Source organism: Symphodus melops (assembly GCF_947650265.1).
Source record: "Symphodus melops genome assembly, chromosome: 12".
Lineage (NCBI taxonomy): Eukaryota > Metazoa > Chordata > Actinopteri > Labriformes > Labridae > Symphodus > Symphodus melops.
In genome coordinates this window covers 2,126,853-2,147,505 of record NC_136702.1, presented here as the reverse complement: position 1 = coordinate 2,147,505, position 20,653 = coordinate 2,126,853, and the positions used below count along the sequence as shown (strand labels likewise).

The following is a 20,653-nucleotide window of genomic DNA, read 5'->3' as shown; positions in this document are numbered from 1 at the left end:
TATGTAATGTATTTGACCAATCTCTCTACTGGGATAGAGAGTCTTCCATTCATCATTCAGCACGTGGGAAATTTGGAGTTTAGCATTTTTACTGCAGCAGCCTGACTTGGTGCAGTCCTGTGTGAATTTTCAAGGCGTTTGCACGTTAGAGTTCAAGAAGCAAACGTGGCGACAACTCGTGGACTGACTCCTTCCTGCCAACTTTGAAGGGTTTTGTTATTTCTGAGACACCAAAGAAGAACCTTTTCCTTCTTCCTCGTATTCTGTGCACCTCAAAGAATAGGAGAAATGACGGGGGGGGTTTCGAAGCGATAGGAGCTGTTCAGGATGACATCATTTAACGGTCCACTTCCTGGTTTGAGCACAGTGAGGTTAACATCTCTCATGAACCAGGCCTTAGACCACCTCTTCTGTGTGGACTCTGGCTTAGCACAAGTACGGTACATTAGTGTTCACACTGATCAAATGAACCAGACTTTGGTCCATCAGTCATGAACAATGAATACACTCACCATCATATGTGGCATCTTTGCTTGAGGAAAGTATTGAATAGACGATGTCCTTTCTTAATCTGGGCCTGGAGGACCGTCTTTATGGATGTCCATTATCTCACTCTCTGGTGATCTGCTTATTATTTCCATGTGGACGAGTCTCTGCATTGTTGCTATAAATGTATTAATCATGCCACATTATATGCTCGAGCGGGCTTTGGAACTAACTGGCAGCCCAGGAGAGGCGCTGTGTTATTAAGGTCAGAGTCTGAGGGAGATTAAAAACCACTCTTCCCCTCCCTTTTCTTATTGACTGGCGAGCTTGAGAGTGAAAATTGAAGCCAACAAAACGGTGCTGCCTTTGATGAGCCTGGCAGCAGAGTATCTCAGTTGATGAATTTATTTGGTCGCCAAACCCAAGACTTAATTTCCATTTCAGTGGTTGAAAAATCTCCAAATGAAGTGCACACTGATTTAAAGTCAGCCACACAGGTTTGGTAACACACAGGTGTGAGATGGCTCATATATATTTATTACTTTGCTGAAATCGTTCCATGGTCAACTGCATGAAATTAATTCAGATCAATACTTGTTTGAATAGATGGGTTTGGATTTTTCAAAATCCATTAATTAAAAGAGACACATTTCAGTCAAAATGCAAATCATTTTGTTATCTATGTAAATGCAGACATAACATAACATTGATGCTTTAGTAATGAGTTTAAATGGAACAATAAATAGTTCTACACTGGGGGGTTTTTGGGGAAGCAAATACATTTCTGTTTTAACTTGTAAATTCAGTTTTCTTAGAAGATCTCGAACTCTGTTTGTGACCATTTCAAGAGTGTCCAGAAGTTACCAGAAATCTTCAATGTGTCATCTTTTCAGACGCTGGTTTCTAAAGGATTTGGGAGAATACTCAACATTAAGAAGCCGGACTGATAGATTGCCTATTCTACTTTTGTCAGTGAGAGGTCATTTTTGAGATCCTACACCTCCACTAAAACTGCCTTTACAAAACTTAAAATCTGCTAACTCTCTGAGACGTGGAACTTTTCCTTCCCTTCTTGATTTTCAATAAGACGGCACAATCTATTAGGAGCTGTGACCTTCACAATGGCAGCCAATCGCCTGCTCCCTATTGAATAGAAGCACATGTGCCTTCAGTAATCTCTTCCCAGAGGACCAACAGTCATTATTCATGCACCCATATCCCTGATGTTGCATACACACATGTACAAGTAATTAAAAAGTACGGACAGAGAACCGCAGGGCAGAGAAATATTCATACAGTAAATTCCCTTCCAGCCAGCGCTAACAGCAAGGCTATTCCATTCGCCATTGTTTGAGAGAAAATTTAAAATCAGCTTAGCTCCCACAGAAGAGTCAAACAGTGACAAGCTTTGGGAGGTTTGGGGAGCTGGAGAGCTGAGTTAAAGTTATGTGCTGCTCCGGGTGACCTCCAGAGTCAGTTTGACTGATTTAAAGCGCCCGTCTGTCCGCCTGCCCGCCCTCCACTTTCTCATCTCCTTCCAACTCGCCGATGGAGGCTTCCTATCTGGAGTAACCGAAGGCCTCTCAGAAGATGCATGAGGGAACGACACATCTGAATTGCTCCTTGCTGTAAATACTTTCAATGCACTCAGATAGAGGGTGGCAATAAATTCCCACTGAAGCCGATGCAGTGAAAGAGCCTCAATAGATTTTAAACCAACGCCACAAGTTCAAAGATATTGGCTAAAATACAGGAGATGTTTCACTCATTTGATTATGCATCCATTCATCTTTATCCGTCAGTTTTATAAGTAAGTCCATATCTGCTGCTTGATTCTATCAGTGATCTGTATCAAGAATGTTTTTTAATCGTTTTGTTAACAGCAAAAACCTCAAATCTGTCCAGGTAGTTTTTAACAAAGCATTCAATTGATATTCTCCAACTCAAAGTAGTAACAGTGTTTACTGATTCAATACAAACTGATCCTTCTGTACTGTTGATCTGAGCTCACACAATTAAAAAAGGTACACGTGATCCATCTAATCCCTGTCCAAGATCCTTATTAGCTTGGACAGATTAAAACAAATATGATATCAACCAGCTTAAAAAGGTAGAAGATGAGTCATTAGAAGTATTCATTGAAGCACAGCCACGGGCAGGTTACTCATTGTGTACTGGTTTCATGGAGATCACGGGTACGATTCAGTGACTAAGATCTGGGCTTCTACCTAAAAATGGAAAAAGCTTTTTTAAGCTATCACCTCTGTTCACTTTAATTTTGTCTAAGCACGCTGCATTGGAAGTATATTTACAAATACTGGGAATAAGATAACTCTTAATGGGCAAAACTGAAAATAAATACAGATGCGACTAACTACAAAAGATAACAAGTATTCTTAGAGGTCTCATATTATCCTCTTTTCTTTAAGTTTAAATCAGTGTCAGAGCTCCTCTTCAACATTTGTGTGAAGTGTGTTGTTGTAAATCCACTCTGATCCTGTATTTGATCATGTCTATAAACCCCTCTATTCCAGCCCTGCTCAGAACAGGCTGTTTCTGTGTCTGTAGCTTTAAATATGTAAATGAGCTGTGTCTGACCACGCCCCCTCTCTGGAAGGGCTCGGGTGTACTCGCTGCTTTCTGGCTCCATGTCCTATTGTTTACGGTGAGAAGGCAGACTCAGAGGGCAGAACAAACACCTAGCTGTGGGAGTGTCACCCACCTGGGGGAGGGGCTACTGCCCTTTGTGATGTCATGAAGGAAAAATCTCTAAATGGCCTGTTTGAGTACACATTTTCTTAAAGTGGAGCAGCCTAAAGACTGAGAGGATGGACTTTCCTTATCAATGGGGGGTTTGTAGACTGAAGACGTATGTATTCGAGAAACATGGTGAAGTGGATTTAGCATAATATGAGACCTTTAAGTAAAAAAAGAAAAAAAAACTGTCTATTTAGACTGGACTATAGAAATATCTCACACAAAAGCCTCATTGAAAGATGAGACATTGTTAGTTTGATCTCCATGTGTAAATCAGAAACTTTTAACATGGATGGAAGGCAAACTGGAGGATTCTGAAACACTGGCAACCACTGACAGGTTCTGCAAATTGGAGATTTGCCTTTTTATTAACACGTCTTGATATTCAAAGCACTCCCACACTGCAGATTTGAAGGGTTTTCCTCGTACTTAATATGCTGAATTATTGGCCAGTCTTATGTTTTACTAAATATAAGGTGCAAAAACAGAGAAGGTTTTTCAAATGACACGCCTCCTGCAAAAGAGTGCTGAGTATCACCCAAACAATCTCTAGTGCACGCTGCAAATCTGCAATCAGCAGAGAACCACAGGCGACAGCAGTGAGGCACAAACATTTTGGAAGTTATTTATTAGTACACTTGATAATGACACCAATTGATCATGCAGTGACTCTAATCAAAGCAGGAGAGATAACTTTAATTGTCTGTTATTTGCAGTTGCCTGTAACACACATTCACTATCCATTACTCATTATCTTGTCACCACTTCTGCAGATACAAACTAACAGAGGGGGGGGTCGAAGGTACAAGGTCGTCTTTGGTTCACATTTAAATACAGTGTTTATGTCATAAAACAGAAATGAGTAATATTAAAAGTTTATTAAAATTTCGTTCACAACACTTCAGTCATATCAGTGGTTGGTGGAAGCAGACGTCCGCAGAGTGTTACATTAACCAACAACAAAACATCAATCCCATGTTTTTATTGACTGACTCAAAGTTGATGTTGTGGCGATAATGATGAAACTGTGGTAACTAGGGACCTCTACTGTAGCAGAGCAGGGACATTAGACTACCCATTACTACTACACAGCCGTTTTAGACGCCACTCGGTTTGCCAGCCAAACGTCAAACCAACAGATGATGGAAGCGGGCAGTGGAACTGCTTCAGATAGAAGTGATTGTACCCGAGCTAAAAAGCCTCTGCATGTTTCTAATAAGCTCCAGCAGCAGAAAGCTGCTCAAACTAGGATCAATGTTGGAGATGCTACTTACTTCAGCTGAGGAAGATAAAACACTAAAGGTCACTAAATGAGCCTGAACGAATTGCTTTGAATTTATTTAGGCCTCTTTAATGTCCCTCGTTTAATACTTCTGTCTGCTAAATTCAGGTGAAAACATCAACCAATCATGACTGGCCTTTTGCAAACATACCTTCCTCATGTCATGACACCATAATTTCACACAATGAGACGTGTTCATGCTAACTGCATCTGTCCAACATGCTACACATAGAACACTGAGGACTTGCAGGAACCCTCTCTAAAGTCCAGCCCTCCGTCGAGTAAACTCTGAAATGTCAGACATCAGAGGTATAGTGGATATAAAAGATGTTCTACCCTGCCTGCTCCTCTGCTCTTAAGAGGGAAACCACAGCTTGATCTATGATCCCCTACATGCAGGTTGCTACTTGTTTATTTCTTACAGAGTTGGACGGATAATAAAACAATGATATAGCCTAAGAATGATTCACAGAAAGTCAGATAAACATCCTCAGAGTTCATTTTGAAAACATAAAAGACTAAAAATCTCCCTCTGATCTTGCTCTCTAAAATATAATGACCGCGGTTGTTATTTTAGTGTCTAAAGAAGTGGTTGCAAAAGAAAAGAGCTGGAGATAGAGATATTCTTCTGGGGGCACACAGAGACATTGTAATGGGATTGTGTCCTCTGCCAGCTTCACTGTCCTTCTCTCTCCATCACCTGAGCTCTAATTGGTGGAGCTAACTATCTCACGCTCGTGGACTAATAACAACGTGGATGCCTTCTGCCTGACACCTTACAGAGGAAGTTCCATTTATTCTTTCTGTCAAACACAGTTAAGTTGTAGTTCTGGCTCCCGGGTCTGTCCAGTTTGTCTTAACAGTTTGACTTGTCAATCAGATGAACAGTGAACACTGGATTCATTGCAATATGTTGCTAAAATATTATTATTTCACTTTATAGGCAATGGTTTGTAGTGTTGATGCAGCTGATTGCATTATACTGTCAAATGCATAAAAGTCAGAATGACAGGATGTTAAAATAAATTACCTTCCCACTTGAATGATTTTGTGACTCAGAAATATAAATGGGGAAAAACAAGAGTACATTCATAGTCAAATTAATCTATGTAAAGATTAAACAAACTGAGAGGGGATTTGAAAAAGGTAAAAAAAATAAAATACATTTGGAGCGTTGCTTCCAACAACAACAAAAAAAAAAAACAGCTGCAGTGGAGGGCTTATTTTCATTACATAAAGAAAAAAAGACACGTGGAGATGGAGACTGAAACGTGTACCGACGTATTTGACAAAAAATAAGATAGAGGAATACAAAGAGGAAAGGGGCGTCTGCCTTTCAAGTTTAATACTTTCAGTTTCTATTGAATAAGAAAACAAGGAGGAGAAGGTGTAATTCAAAGACTTGTTGGTGTTTCATGCACATGCACACACACACACACACACACACACACACACACACACACACACACACACACACACACACACACACACACACACACACACACACACACACACACACACACACACACACACACACACACACACACACACACACACACACACACACACACACACACACACACACACACACACACACACACACACACACACACACACACACACACACACACACACACACACACACACACACACACACACACACACACACACACACACACACACACACACACACACACACACACACACACACACCCCGGCTGAATACACGCTCAGTCGCAATAGCTTCACAAGAAGGTGAAAAAAAGTTCAGGACCAAAGTTTTAATACAAAACTTTACTGTGCCGATTTAATGAGAGCGCTTTCTCAATATTTGCTCAACTTTTCTGGCTTCGCTCTCCCTCGTCATTCTCTCATAACCTTTGTTCAATTTCTTTGCAGCATAGAACACAAAGTCTTTCCCTGAAAAATCACACAAGCTGTCATTACAGTACATCTCTGAAGCAAGCGAGGATTTTATTACACAGTCTGTGATATTAAAGGTCGGGGCAGCAGAAAGATAAGGGCCCGACCGATGTGGGATTTTTGGGGCTGTTAAAAATACCGATATTAGGGAGAGAAAAAACTGACGTGTTGATTTGTAGATGTTGCTGCTTATGTGTCTCAGACAGTGTTTACATTTCAACAACAGTTTAATACAATCATTTCCCTTTTTATTTATAAGGCATACTACAAAACAACCCAAGTCTCTAAAAAATAAACAAAACAATGAGGAGGATAACAACGTCATTAAAGTGAAAACGAACCACCAATCAAAGGACACTGAACTCCTCCTTACACTCAGAATGTCTTCATTGTCCTTCATCATTGACCTCAACATTTACTTGTAGATGCAGTACGTCCAATTGTATTTGTATTTATGTTACTTCTTATTGTCTGTGTTCTGCTGCAACAGCAGCATTTATAAAGAGGCAGGTCTTTGCAGAGTTCAGCTGTGTACTCCACCATGCAACCCAATCCAAGCTGGACTCCAGGCATCAGCACAGACTGAACACAGACGGATAAAGTAAGCCTTGCTATGAATACACAAAGACGTCAAAATGTCAAAAATACAAACTAACTTCATGCATAAATATTTTCCCAGAATGGCAACCATAAACAACCGCTGGATGCAGGTCATTTCCAGATCCATTTTGTAAAAGGTTAATGCCAGTATTGAGGAATACATCAAGCAGAAGTAAGCCCTGTTGACACATAGAACCATACATTATGTATTAATACATATAGAGCCTTATGCTAAGACTGTGTGTTGACAGATGTTGCCTCCCTGCAGCGTGCGTCCAAAGGCTGGCAGACACGACAGCAGCATCAGTGCGCGATCGAACATGGCTGTTCAAAAGCATCATTTGTATCGCAGTCATCCATATCTTCAGAATGAACGTCAACATGAAGACAAGGCATGGGCGTCATATTTCAAATCTTTTCTCCTTTACTCCCCGGGAGGTTTCTTTTGACTCTGCTCATTCTCTTAGACTCAAATGATATATACTGTGTTGTCTGCAGACAGAAAGTGATCGCTGCTCACACAAATCAATACGACAATCCCAATGAAAACATATCATTTTATGAGTCTTATGCAAGAGCGGCTCGATGAGGAAGAAACCTTCGAGGAGTCTGCCAAATGAAGCTGAAGCGGCACAAGAAAGGGAGACGGGAGGGGAGAGACTGTTGGAGGCGATGGTGAGAAAGACAAACTGAAGTGAAAACAAAAGGTGATAAGAAAAGCAGCAAGTGAGAGGAGACAAGCAAGAGAGTGGAAAGAATTAGAAAGACACACAGAGCAATGAAAGATGAAAGCTGAGCTGTTTCCTACCCCTGAGGCAATTCTTATTACACACACACACACACACACACACACACACACACACACAATATATACAGTACAGGCCGGTATGCAATCCACATACAAGGCCATCTGCCAACACTGTCAAGGCTTTGCAGAGGGCGAGGATGAGGAAGGATGAGGAAGGATGAGGGGAGGACGTTGCAGAGAAAGAGAGACGGCTAAGTAAAATAAATGGAGACTTGTTTCTTCTCTGCTGAATTTCCACAGCCATCAGAAACCTATGATGTCTCCTCATGGGCCAATACGTCGAGATGGCCGCACCATTTAGATTGCACTTAAACAGGACTGCAGTGGCCATCGATTTTTCTGGGCTTTACAGCCACAGTCCACATCTCTGCAGGGAATTACCGACGCAAACACTAACTCGCCAGTGCTGAAGATCTGTCGTAGTCTGCTACAGTCACAGCTGAGTGACTGGGAAGCGACAATCTTTGAAACACATAGTGCCTTACGACAAGCTGAAGTCGGCCATGACACTCAGACGTCAATGATTCTTCTTTTTTAAATTTTTCGGTGACTCTTCAGTGCAGTTATCTGCCACACAGATGAAACAAGTTCGCTAACAGAAGCTGACGCGAGAGTGAAAACTGGGACAGCTTTGTAGTCGACTTAAAGAAGACTTTATTGAAGGTTTTCAGAAGTGTTTGATCTGAATTTAGCATATAAAAATATCTGTATATAAGGAACTGTTCATCTGCCGTGCCGTTTTCCATAAATCAGATCCCAACCTTTATTATCAGCTCAGTTATGAAGGACTTGTTCTCGACGACTGAAAAAAGCCCAACCGTCCAAAGAATCATGAAAAATGTTGTGCTGGCTGTTGACATTGTCAACTTCTTTAAACGTCACCCTCGACAATAAACTCAGCTTTGATCAACACATCACTTACTCTCACAATCGCTGCCAACAAGCTGGCCAAACTTGAGTGGCTTGTCTGCTTCACCTCGCCTCCCGTTACTCCTCCTCTCCCGTTCACCCTGATTGTTTATTTTCAGCATGCTAACCTGTTGCAAACTAAAATAAACTCACATGATCACAAACACTGCTTCAAAGATCATCGGTCTACCCACCCAAAACACTTCAACTACAAAGCCCTGACTCACAGAGCTCTCTCTCTCTCTCTCTCTCTCTCTCTCTCTCTCTCTGTCTCTGCACTTAATAAGCCTTTATGCTAACTCGACTCTTTCCTTTCCTACGTACTAATATATTTATACTTTTGCCCTAACTGTGCAAAGCTTTGACAACAAACTTTACCCTGTGGGACAATAATGTATAGCTCTGTATTGTCTTGTAAGCTGAGTGCTCTTCTTAACTGATTACTGCTGCCTTATGAAAAATGTAAAAACTATATCTTCACACCACAACAACAACAAACGTATGATCATGATATAAATCGTGTCCCGGGCCTGGGAATGCCTCTGAATCGTCCGGGAAAGTTAGAGGGGAGACTTCCTGCGACGCCACCTCGGACAACCAACAGTGTTGTCATGATACCAGGATTTAAATTCAATACGATACTTTAAAAAAAAAAGAAAAAGAAAAGACAGCTGGGTTGTAACCATAGCAACACATACATGCAAGAAAACAATAATTAGATGGGTTAGAGACACACACTGACACACACACACAGAGAGCTGGCAGGATGAAGCGTGGCTGCACATTTAGTGTTGAGTCGAGGACGTGTTCATCAGTTCAGCGTGGAAATGCAGCGAAACGAGTCGAAGAATAACTTCCTCTTTCTCAGCTTCACAGCTTTGTCTTCGCCCGCTCACGTCTCCTTTATGTCACTATTGCTCTCTCTCACTCCTTTGCAAGCGGAGCTTTGGGGCTGACAATTACAAACTAGGCTGCATTTGTGTTTAAGTTTTTGGACCTTGTCAACTTTTAGAGCATCATTTCATCTTTGTCTCTAAAGTGTCATCAGACCTGTTCTATGTGAACAGAGCGTTGATCAACTTACAATGCTACAATGAAAATGTAAATAATATGAACATTTAATGATTAAAATTCCACATTGAAAAGATGTGGTAATAATCCCTTTAAATGACGTGTGCACTCTTTGATTTGGCACATTTTAGGACTAATGCGTAGTTTTTTTTTTTTCTTTTAACATTATCCAAGAAAAATAACAGGACAAGTGAAGTGCGCCTCAGTGTCACGGCCCATTAACTGAATTAGCCCGTTGATACCAACAGCTCTGAGCTAGCGATACCTCATGATGTGACAGGTGAATAGTATTGGAACAGTTAATAGCACTTCACTCGGTTCCTTTTCTTTAATTGCCCTAAAGCTCTCTCCATCTGCAGACAGAGGTTTAATGGACACTAATGTCCCCGTTGTGTGATTAGCAGAAAAGGCAAAAGAGTGCAGAGCTAATGGAAGTGGAGGAAAAGGAGGCTTTTTTTATGTGATGTACAGTCAATAAAACATGCATTTGGATGACATAGAAATGAGGTCTTTTTATATTTCTGGAGGAACAAAGAGCTTGACTGTGCCACAGAGCGACAGAAGTACCCTGCTGAATGTGACTGATTTCCACGCCCACTAAAGAGGGCGTGAACACATCTCTGGATACACACAACCAGCAGCTATCACATTTACAAACCCCAGATGACGACTACTTTAAAGAGGCACGCAGCGCCTGTTATTACCAGGTCAAGTTAAATAAACCAGATTAGTTTAGCAGGAATTCAATGAGACGCATTGATCGGCCGAGTCAAATCGCTTCAGCGGGTTTTATAAGAATCCAGGGGGAAATAAGAAGAACATTTCAATAAGACTGTTAATCTGAGACCTGTCTGTGGTGCAGCACCTGTTAATGTTCTCTTAGAATGAATCTGTTTCCATTTGGGCAAATCTGTGACAAAGTCCACAGGACAGGACTTGGCTGTGAGGAGGTGCGATTCACTGGACCCAGCAGCAGCTACCTAAAAGAAGTAGAAGAGGTGGGGGACAGCTGAGCGGCAGGTACTGACGTCCTGCGAGCGAGGACCAGATCAACCGCCGTTAAAAAGAGATATTACTGTTCAGAAAACCACGTCTTTGTTGGACACTTTCTTAACGTGTCCTCATCCTTACAGCATGCAAGGGTCTTCCGTCCCTGTGCGAAATGTCAACATTACTAGTCTGTGTCCAAAATAAAGAAGTTAGATGTTTTTCCCTTTCAGCTGAGCGCTTAAGAATGTAACATCCCATGGTTTGACTTTTAAAACACAAAGCACACGTTTTATGTGATGTTACGTTTACACTGGACAGGACAAGCAGCTCGAATGCTGTAAAAGCATCCTGGCAAAACAACTTGATTTACATACATTTTCAAACGGCATTCAAACGTTGGGAATCAGCGATGGCGTCACAAACGACAGGAAGTAAGTTAAAGAGGTCATCGTGCAACAGTTAAGCTTTAACGGGCCAATCAAAAGTATTTTCACTCAGGTGTGCTAGCATTATGTTGAGTTCTGATAAAAGATACAAAAATATCACTCAGGTAGGGCAACACAGACACAATATGAAATGTTTAAAATCTGGCTCATTCAGCATCGACGTGACTCTCGTTTTTCTAAATGAAACATCCGATGACAGAGGAAGATGGATGTGGATACTCAATGGACTTTACACCGTCAGAATTTAGGCCAAATGGTAGCCTGTAGCCAAGATTTAAAGAGAGAAAAGAAGAGCGCTGCAGTCTTTACCATTGTGCAGCTCTGTGCGATTATGATTTCTCCTTGGAATCACAAGGCAATCACCAAAAGGGGGGAGAGGGCTGTTGTGTGCTGCACTGTGGCCCATACAGCTGCTACTTTGCTGCTCATTTGGGAGTGCATGGCATTCTCTCTGAATGGCAATTATGAAGGTAACAAAAGGGGCATTTAGAGACAAAGGCGGGTTTTGGAGTGAATGGGCCGGCTCCCGTGTGCGGCGAGTGTTCTGACTCCAAGTGCTGTTTCATGAGAGACGATATGAGGTAATTATGCAGGGGAACTTGCAGAGGGGAGAAAGGAAAGCAGAGCGAGACAGAGAGAGAGAGAGAGAGAGGTGGACTAGGGTTGGCAACGGGTCTGTGGAGAGCAGGACCAGATAGCAGCATCTGCATTCTGTGCAGGAGCTGTCCGTCTGGCTCGCTGTTGCTTTAAATAAAAGCTGGCGCTGAGGCAGCCGTAGAGCAGGAATGTATTCAGACATACAGCTGACCCTTACACAGGCAACAGATCAATCCTGCAAGACTGCAAGTGTTCTCACTGAATTTCACCGTGAGCTGGTGGCACTAATGTAGTTGTTAACCAAACCAAAAAGGAAAAAGTCACCTGCATCTGATTTTTTTTTTTTCTTTGCTCCTATGTTACTCAGAGTGAGAAGCACACGTCACATAAACACTGCCTGGATAAAATAAAGGTCACACACTCTAATACTGCGTTGGACCGCCTTTAGCTACGTTTTCAAATTGTGCGTGTGGAAATGCTCTGACTTTTACTATTAAACATAGCCCCAAGTTCTGCTCTTGCTGGTTTTCCACGATTTGATATCACCAAACGTCGCAGATCACGATCATTCAAGGTTTTTTTCCAAGCGCATTTCTTCCTCGAAGATGATGTTTCCTGTCCTTCCAGTTCGTAATAATACGCTGGAGAGTTAGTTAGTTAGTCGTTAGTCGTTTCATCAGTCACCACAGATCTGTGCTTGATGCATGCCAATGACAATTTGACCCTTCTGAAACAGGTCAATTTCTTGTCCACGACCACAGGATGCATCATTTAACCTGGTTGTTTAACAAATGAGATGCTACTCGCTGCATCCGTTTGGGTTAATTAACTTATCGCCACCCCTGCAGTAATTATCCAATGGGAGGCTCTTACCCATTTACTTAGGTCAGAGCTCAGTGTACTTCCATACGTGGAGTCTGATGGTCACATTAAAAAAGCATTGTGAACCCCCCAAACGAAAAAACCAATCTGATCTGAGCCGTGCAGTGTAGATGCAGGGATTCATTTGCACACACTTCTCATGAATCCTGGCATCAGTTTCTCAGATTTGAGCTCTCATTAAAGTAAGCAGATTTGTAAATCTAAGTCCCCAATATTAGCCACATGTTTAAAGGATCCAAAGGTCAGATAAGTAGCTGGCCAATGAGGGCGGCTCACATCTGATTGCAAAGTAGACCTGGAGGTCAGTAAGGGACTGCATGTATGGATGAGATTTCTGTTAATATGCATCAAATCTCTATACAAGTGCAGTTTTGACATGTTGTTTTCATTGCATTTTCTGCAGTCATGTTCTTACGGTTCTCTGGAGTTTGTAGACAAGCCAATCAGTAAGAAGCAGTAACATAATAAGCAGCATCAACCCAGTGCTGATTGCTGTGTATGTGGACCTTAACAAAGATCAACGTTTCTCTTACCTCTCTGATCTTGTCACGTTTCTCTTTGACGTCAGGCTCAGGCGGCTCTCCGTCACTGACGCCCACCACTTTGGGCATCGGGACAGGCGGCAAAGGTTTAGGCCCCATGTCTTTCTTCTTCAGCTCCTCCATAACCTTGTTTTTCTCCGTCTGAATCTCCGCCTTGAGCTCCACGCGGGACTTTCTCAGCTTCTCCTTTGCCTCCTGCAGCGCCCGCTCGTGGTCCGCCCGGATCTTGTCCCGCAGGCTCTCCTCCTCCTCCCTGTGGGAGACAGAATAAAGGCAGGAGGTGAGTTCTTCTTTCATTAAGTGTTTGGATCACTGCTAGCTTTGACAAAGTGGCTGCTAGTCCTTCGAGGGTGAGCATCCTAAAGGTTTATTTCAAGTCATTCTGACACAAGAAAAGTCAAAGTGTTTCGGGAAAACATGAGGGAAGAAAGGTTTGCTTTTTGATGTGAACATAGGTAAACAAATGTTAAGTATGTATATCTGACATTTGATGAAACAGTGATTGATAAATCAGCAGCGTAATCGATACTTATGTCACCCCTAACTTTGATAAAATAAGACAAATCATTATGATGTAAGTAGAGGTGGTGCTGAAATAAACATGATTCGAGGCCTCTGCAATAAACAGCTGCATGACACCAGCCTCAGACTAACCCTTCTCTCACTCAGAAGAAAACATGAGTCTCTCAGGGGAAAGCAAACCCCCGCCCCTACACTCTGCAGTTACATCAGCTCCAGGAAATAGGACAGGTGTAGAGAAACACAATGAGGAGGGAGGGTGCAGTGCCAGAATGACAAACATCATCTTTGGTTTCGCATGGCCTTACAAGCCCCCAGGTGTTGACACAACTCTGCCCCCCCCCCCCATGAGGATGTGGGTCAGCAATGGAAAACAAACACAGTGGGATGCCGAAGCAAAGGTGACGAGGGGATGGGGAGACTGTGCCGATCTTCTGGAGGAAGAAAACATCTCTGAAAGTCTCTGGGCTGCTATGTGGACAGTCCCAGGAAGCACTGTTGGCACAATGCTGGCGAAGCTTCTAGTCTGTACCCGTGTTATCCATCGTGAAAAGGAAACGGCTGCAGCGTGGGAGGAATAATAAGAGGAATTTAAAGATGGAATTTATTTGTTTGGGACACACGTTTCATATTCATGATCATTTTGGTCGAAGCCATAAAGTGTGGCTGTTTTAGCCTTGAAATATATTTTCCAATCCGAGCTGGTGCGTTGTGCTTCTTTAAGCGTTTTCTTATTTAATGCTTCGCTAATGGTAACAGACTTAAACACAGAACACAAACATGATAGAAACCAAGTAGGGCAGAAATTAACTAAAAAAACCAAGAGGCACAAACAGAAGAAGATTAATTTCCCATGATGCTTGTGTCTTTGTTAATTATTTCTATCAGCTTTACGTCACATTGCGTAAAGCTCCCAGATTCAACCTCACTGTGAAGTATCCAGGATCAATCAGTCTCTCACAACCATGAAGTGTATAAGCATAACGGTGTGTGTCCGCTGAGTGCAAACGTGTGCGTCTGTTTATTAATGACCTCCGGTGTGATGAACCCAAGAACTGTGGGAGGAACTCAAGACCTGCTGAGATCCGTGTGGACTCAGCTGCAAGCACCTCGGAGCTGCTCAGCGCCACATGTTTTGGGAAATGAGAAAATAATAGGTCACTGAGGAGTCACTGCTCAATAAGTGTTATTTATCCATTAACTCCTGCACGTAATGTTTGCTTTCAATGCTTTTAGCTTTTTTGGAGTCTCGCTATGAGCGATGCTTTTTCTGTGTGTAAGCTGAAATGCAGGGTCAGAATCTTCCCACCTTCTCAGACATGACAACATGTTCTGTGCACCTTTATACCCAGAACATGAACACAGATGTTCAGTATGTTCAGTGATCAGTAAATGTGTTGGAGAAAGATGAAAAGAAGGGAGTTTGGAGTCAGCCTACATTCATGCTGATGTATTTATATGAGACTGGGTTGCTGAGACACGATAGCTCAACCTCAGCATAAAAAAATAATAATTAAAAAAAAAAAGCTCTGCCAAGCAACCATGAAAGAAGTGTTGAACGGTACGAGCAGGAAAAACGTGTGGAAAAGGTAAACGAGTGCAAAAACACCAACAAATAGAAGGCGAAAGAAAGTGATGAGATCAGGAACCAAGAGTGTGACACACAAAGCTGATGAGAAATATAAAGTGCAGGAATGACAGAAAGAGTGCCACGTTTTAAAGCAGCATCCATTTCATAATAATATCATGATGCTGAACGTGGGGCCAAAAGAGACCAACATAAACAGCTCTCAAGTTACACAACGTCACCTTGGAAACAACTCATAAATATTCAAATCACAACTCAGCGTGTCTGACTTTAATTGATAGAAAACATTTCTTGCGTAACCAAGATGGCAATTACTGTGTGTGTGCAGGAGCCAGTGAATACATGCATTTGTAATAATTAATCCAGTGTGCTGTATTTACACGGAGACAATTTTATGTCATAGTACAGGAAGTGTGCGGTTGTGTCAAATGAGTGTGCGTTAACTGATTTTCATTTCATAAATTCAAGGTCTGTGATGAGGTGTGTGTGTGCGGTAATGAATAAAATCTAGCCGTTTGTGTGTGTGTGTGTGTGTCTGTCTAAACCCAGGGGGGTGACACACCCCCTCTGTGCCTCTGTGAGTAAGTGTGCCCTAAGCAACGTGCATTTCGATGTGATATTTACGCGACGGTGTCGATGTCGGATGACGGGCTAATGTCTGTGTAAGTGCTCACATTTACTGTACGTGTGTGTTTATGAGGAGCAGGAGAGCATGACAACAGAAAAAGGAGCAGGTTAAGCTGACACCATCATCTGCTAATGGGTGCTGAGTCTACTCCATGCATGTGTGCATATACACATTAAGTCAGCTCGTTGTCACGGAAACAAAGCCCTAGCATACACACTTCACAAACATGGAGCTTTAGAAAAAAGCACACACAAGCAATTCTTTTAAAAAAATCCATTCCCACACAAATAGCATTAGCCTTCTGCACCTTCTCCTCTTCTCCCTGTATACACCCCTCCTCCTCCTCCTCCTCCTCCTTTAATCTCATGTCACTCTTCTCTCTCTCCAAGCACTCATCATACTCACTCAAATATCACCAAGGATTCCCTTTAAGTCTCATATCATGTCAAACATGCAATTAAGAACACATCAACAGCCGCCTGACGCAATTACTTCAACGAAGACGAGCAGAACGCTTGTACAGGCATCAAGCACTCAGGTGACCATGCCAACCTTCACCCAGACGTTCAGCCTTTTTATGTTATGTTATGTTTCATCCTGCCAGTCACGTAGTCTATTTTTCACATGAAGTCCGAGGGAGCTGATGTGAGAACGCAGCAGGATGCAATCAAGGAAACTCACCTCCAGCGAGTCGGGGTTGATGACGTTCATAGGCTGTGACTGCTGCACGGTGCATAAAGCTGCTTGCAGGCCGGCCACATAACTAAACAGCTGCGTTATGTTTTCTGTTCTATGGTATGTCTCTCCAGCTTCCACATCATATCAACTGAGGGACGATGAATTAAATCCAATTACCTTTTCCAAAACTCTAATGTTGTATCGTTCAGTTTACTATGGACAGATATGTCGACACCTTAAACTTTAATCTTCTCATATCTTCCATCCCACGTCCCCTAAAATCTGACTGAAGGTGGGGGAGCCCAAACCTCCCAAATCAGACGGTTTATTCATTTTCAGACATTCAGCAATCTCTTCATCTTTTTATCAGACTTCCTGTCTGTCGCTGGGATTTCTTTTTTTCTATTTCTGTGGCATCCTGAAATCTGCTGCTCTGCAAAAGCCGGCACTCTCCATGGCAACCGAGGAGAAGCAGCAGTTGTCCTACCGCCTGTTGGGGTATCTCAGAGAAGGTGTTTTTTTTTTGTTTTTTTTCCACGCAGTGGAAACACATAGCTCAAGGGAGAGCAGCACAGGCTAGATGGCATGTAACTATGGCAACAAACACGCACACACACAAACACACAGTCAAAGAGGTGACAGCCAGTAGTCATATTTGCAAGCGAATAAGACGGCCAAGATGTGAGTGCCTGCACAGTGTTTGAACCTCCTCTTTTACCCAAGTCATCCGAGTGCCCGGCAAAGTGTCGGAAATCTAGTCAGTCAGTCTTTAATCTAGGAAACAGTACAAAGACATTTAGCATTACTCAAATACTGCTGCTGAAAAAGCAATCAAATAATGTATGCATACAAATGGGGCCACACCTGCAGGAATAATAACAACCTCTCAGCTGGAGGACCATCATCTCCTCACATCATGGCTTCCTTCAGTGACAGTGACTCATTTCACACACCGAGCATGAGAGTTTTTACACTTCGACATTGAGACCCGAGTGTGACCTGCTCAATGTCGACTCGTATTAAAACTCCACGTTGAACTTCCTTCATACGAGACTGCTCTCACCGGTTTATCTTGCTTCAAAGAGGAGTTAGTCACCGTGGGTCCAAACACATCGCTGCTAAAAGTGCATGCAGAGATTAAAAACACCAGAATCAAACATTAAAGCAGGAGTGGGATATCACTGAGGTGTTATAAGGCTAATCCCTTCAACCTTTCGCATTTAAGAATGCCGCCGCAGCAACATGAAGAAGTCAAGGAAACTTCTTTGTTGATGCTACATATTTATCCTCGCCTTTGCATTGTTCAATGTCGTGCAGACAAAAACATGCAGGTTTTAAAAAACACAGATTTAGATTAAATGCACATTGCATTTACACTCAATACAATCACTTGACCTATTGACTGAAACCCTGGATGAATGCACCAGACTTTGGCAAACCAATTTCCAATCAGATGAAGCCAAAGTTAGACAATTAGCGACCCTCAAATGAGTTCCCGTCAATCTGAAGGTGACTCGACATAACCTATCATGATGGCTGGTGAGGGAGAGAACAGATGAAGAATTGGTTGTTGAAAACACCTTGTAGGGTATATGAAAACATCATACGTTTCATATACTCTTATCGGCCAAATGAATGCCTTAATAAAAGTAAAACCCAAAATCTTTTTCCCATGTTGTATAGTTTTGCATGAACAGAAATAGCACTTCAACTTCAATCAAAAAATTTATTTCATAGTACAACAAACTCAATTAAAGATAAGGCATTCAACGACACGTATATAGTTTGTAAATCCATCTGGTCCTGTCAAACATGATCCTCACTGATGGAATAACATGTTCCCAGAGGATCCCAAAGGCCTGTCGGCAGTATCCAAGGTACTGATGAAAACTACCCTATCATACATGTGATCATCTCTGGTAACCAATGGAAAAACTCATCCAACCGATGAGATCCTGATAGCAGAGTCTCTATTGAGAGTCCTCTGTGGCATGTGTGCACACATCAACAACCATATCTACTATGTAACATGACTAGGTGATAGTAGGGGTGTCATGAAATGCTCTACAGGCTAATAGGTCTTGACTTCTGACTTGATGGACATTGATATTGATCACAATGGTACAAATACATGAACAGATGAATACTGACTGAGAGGAGATTTTATTGCTACACTTTTGGCCTACATTCATTTTTAAAGGGACCATTTTATTACTTCTCACTTAAATACCTAATCGCTCTAATTGCCAGTCCATTAACATTGACGACCGAATCCTGAGAGGTACTTAGCTCAGCTTCTCCCACGCGATCGCTTGTTCCCGTGAAACAACTTGTCAAGAAATCAAACTTAACTGATGAAAAAGAAAAAGATTGTTCAACTTATGAGGAGCTGGTCTAGAGCAGGTAATACCAAATAATTCATAACGCTAGACCAAGTCCTTGTGTGAAGAACAGCCAAATCTCATCACTGTGTATGGAGGATTTCGTACCTATAAGACTAGTGCGCTGTATTTAGACTACAGCAGATCCTTTGCATCCCCTTTGGACCGAGTGTTGGGGCAAATAAGGTTTCATTCAGAATAAATGAATGAAGGCGAGTCAGTAGAAAGGTTGCCAATGTAAACATGAACCAATTAAGGAGGTGTGTATAAAAGTGGGCTCATCTGAAAGCAATTCTCTTGAAGAGTCATAAAGAAGCGTCTGCACAGTGCATCTCTGACAAGTGCATGAGCATAGTGTGCTTATTTCATGTCAAGCAAAAGCTCTCTTGGGAACAGCCGAGTCTGAAGTGTCGTACACAATTCTTCCTTCTGCGATATTCAACAAACAGGAGAACTGGAGTAGAGGAGATGGTGGACTTTGGGAAGGCAGCAGAGCTTCTGTTTCATGTGAGCTGTAGCTGCCAGGGTTTCCTTCAACATGAACTATCAGGCAGCCTCCATGTCTTGATTCTTTTTTTTCCCCCCCATGACCCACTTGGCTCAAATGGAAGCTGCACTGCTGTATGTGGAACGCTTCTCCCCAGCTTAACTGTGGCTATGAAACAGCATACTCTGGCTCTTATAGTTCCAATTATGTCTGTGCCCTAACAATCTCCTCTGTAAGCCATGCCCTCACTGTAACACACACACACACACACACCCTTTTCACAACATCTCATGTTCCTCCTGTTCTTCCTTCTGTCTGTCTAATTCATTGTTGCCTCCTGCTAGCAGCCCGTCTCATATCTCTTTTGTTATTATGTATTCCAATCTTCTCCCTCCCACCTGTCAGCTGCTGTGTGTATCAATTAGTGATCAGTTACTTTCCTCGTTCTGGCAGCTAATCAGTCTTAAAAAAAAATGTGATCATGAAACCAAATTGGAAACAATAAAAGTGAACTGCCTGCCATGAAAACATTCACTGCAGCACAGTACATAATCACCAGCGTCTCTAACAGTGATTAATGTAATATGAATGAATAAACAGAAATAGATGTCCTTGTTCTTTGTTCAAAAGGTATTCATTACTTTGTGATTACCTCCATCCTCACATGTTCACTCAAACATATAATTTATCCACTGTTGTGCTTTATTTCAGGCCAACACCTGCGCTCTGCCAGCCTCAAAACGGCTCCGTCCCCATGTTCACATCCGGCCTTTCTGACCTACATCATGGCTGGCTGACTAATGCCTCCATACCAAACAAAAGAGTCAATCTCCTGTCAGCCGTAAAACAAATAAGCCTGCTTGGTTGCAGCCCAGCAAGATAAGCTTTTCCCAAGTGTGGAGAAGAAGTGGATGATTGAGAGGTTCAATCACCAAACCTTTAGAGAGAAACAACCATTTTCCCATTTTTCCCCCCCATGACAAAAAGAAAATGTACTAAAAGCAATTTTGTGCGCGACAAAGGTTTTCGATTAAGTACCCTAAGAGGTACTATACTAGCTTAATAGTGAAGAAAGAAAT

General features: G+C 42.2%; 2 protein-coding genes across 3 annotated transcripts in view; one reads left to right on the top strand and one right to left on the bottom strand.

Moving 5' to 3' along the window:
- The window catches only part of gdap2 (ganglioside induced differentiation associated protein 2), a 205,870-nt gene that overhangs the window by 124,832 nt on the left and 60,385 nt on the right, over positions 1-20,653 (top strand). The window lies entirely within an intron of this gene.
- man1a2 (mannosidase, alpha, class 1A, member 2) overlaps positions 1-20,653 on the bottom strand; it is a 98,831-nt gene that overhangs the window by 62,210 nt on the left and 15,968 nt on the right. For both annotated transcript variants that reach the window (XM_079357586.1, XM_079357587.1), the window contains exon 3: positions 13,285-13,546. In XM_079357586.1, the coding sequence (XP_079213712.1) occupies positions 13,285-13,546 (262 nt within the window). The remainder of the gene's footprint in view (positions 1-13,284; positions 13,547-20,653) is intronic.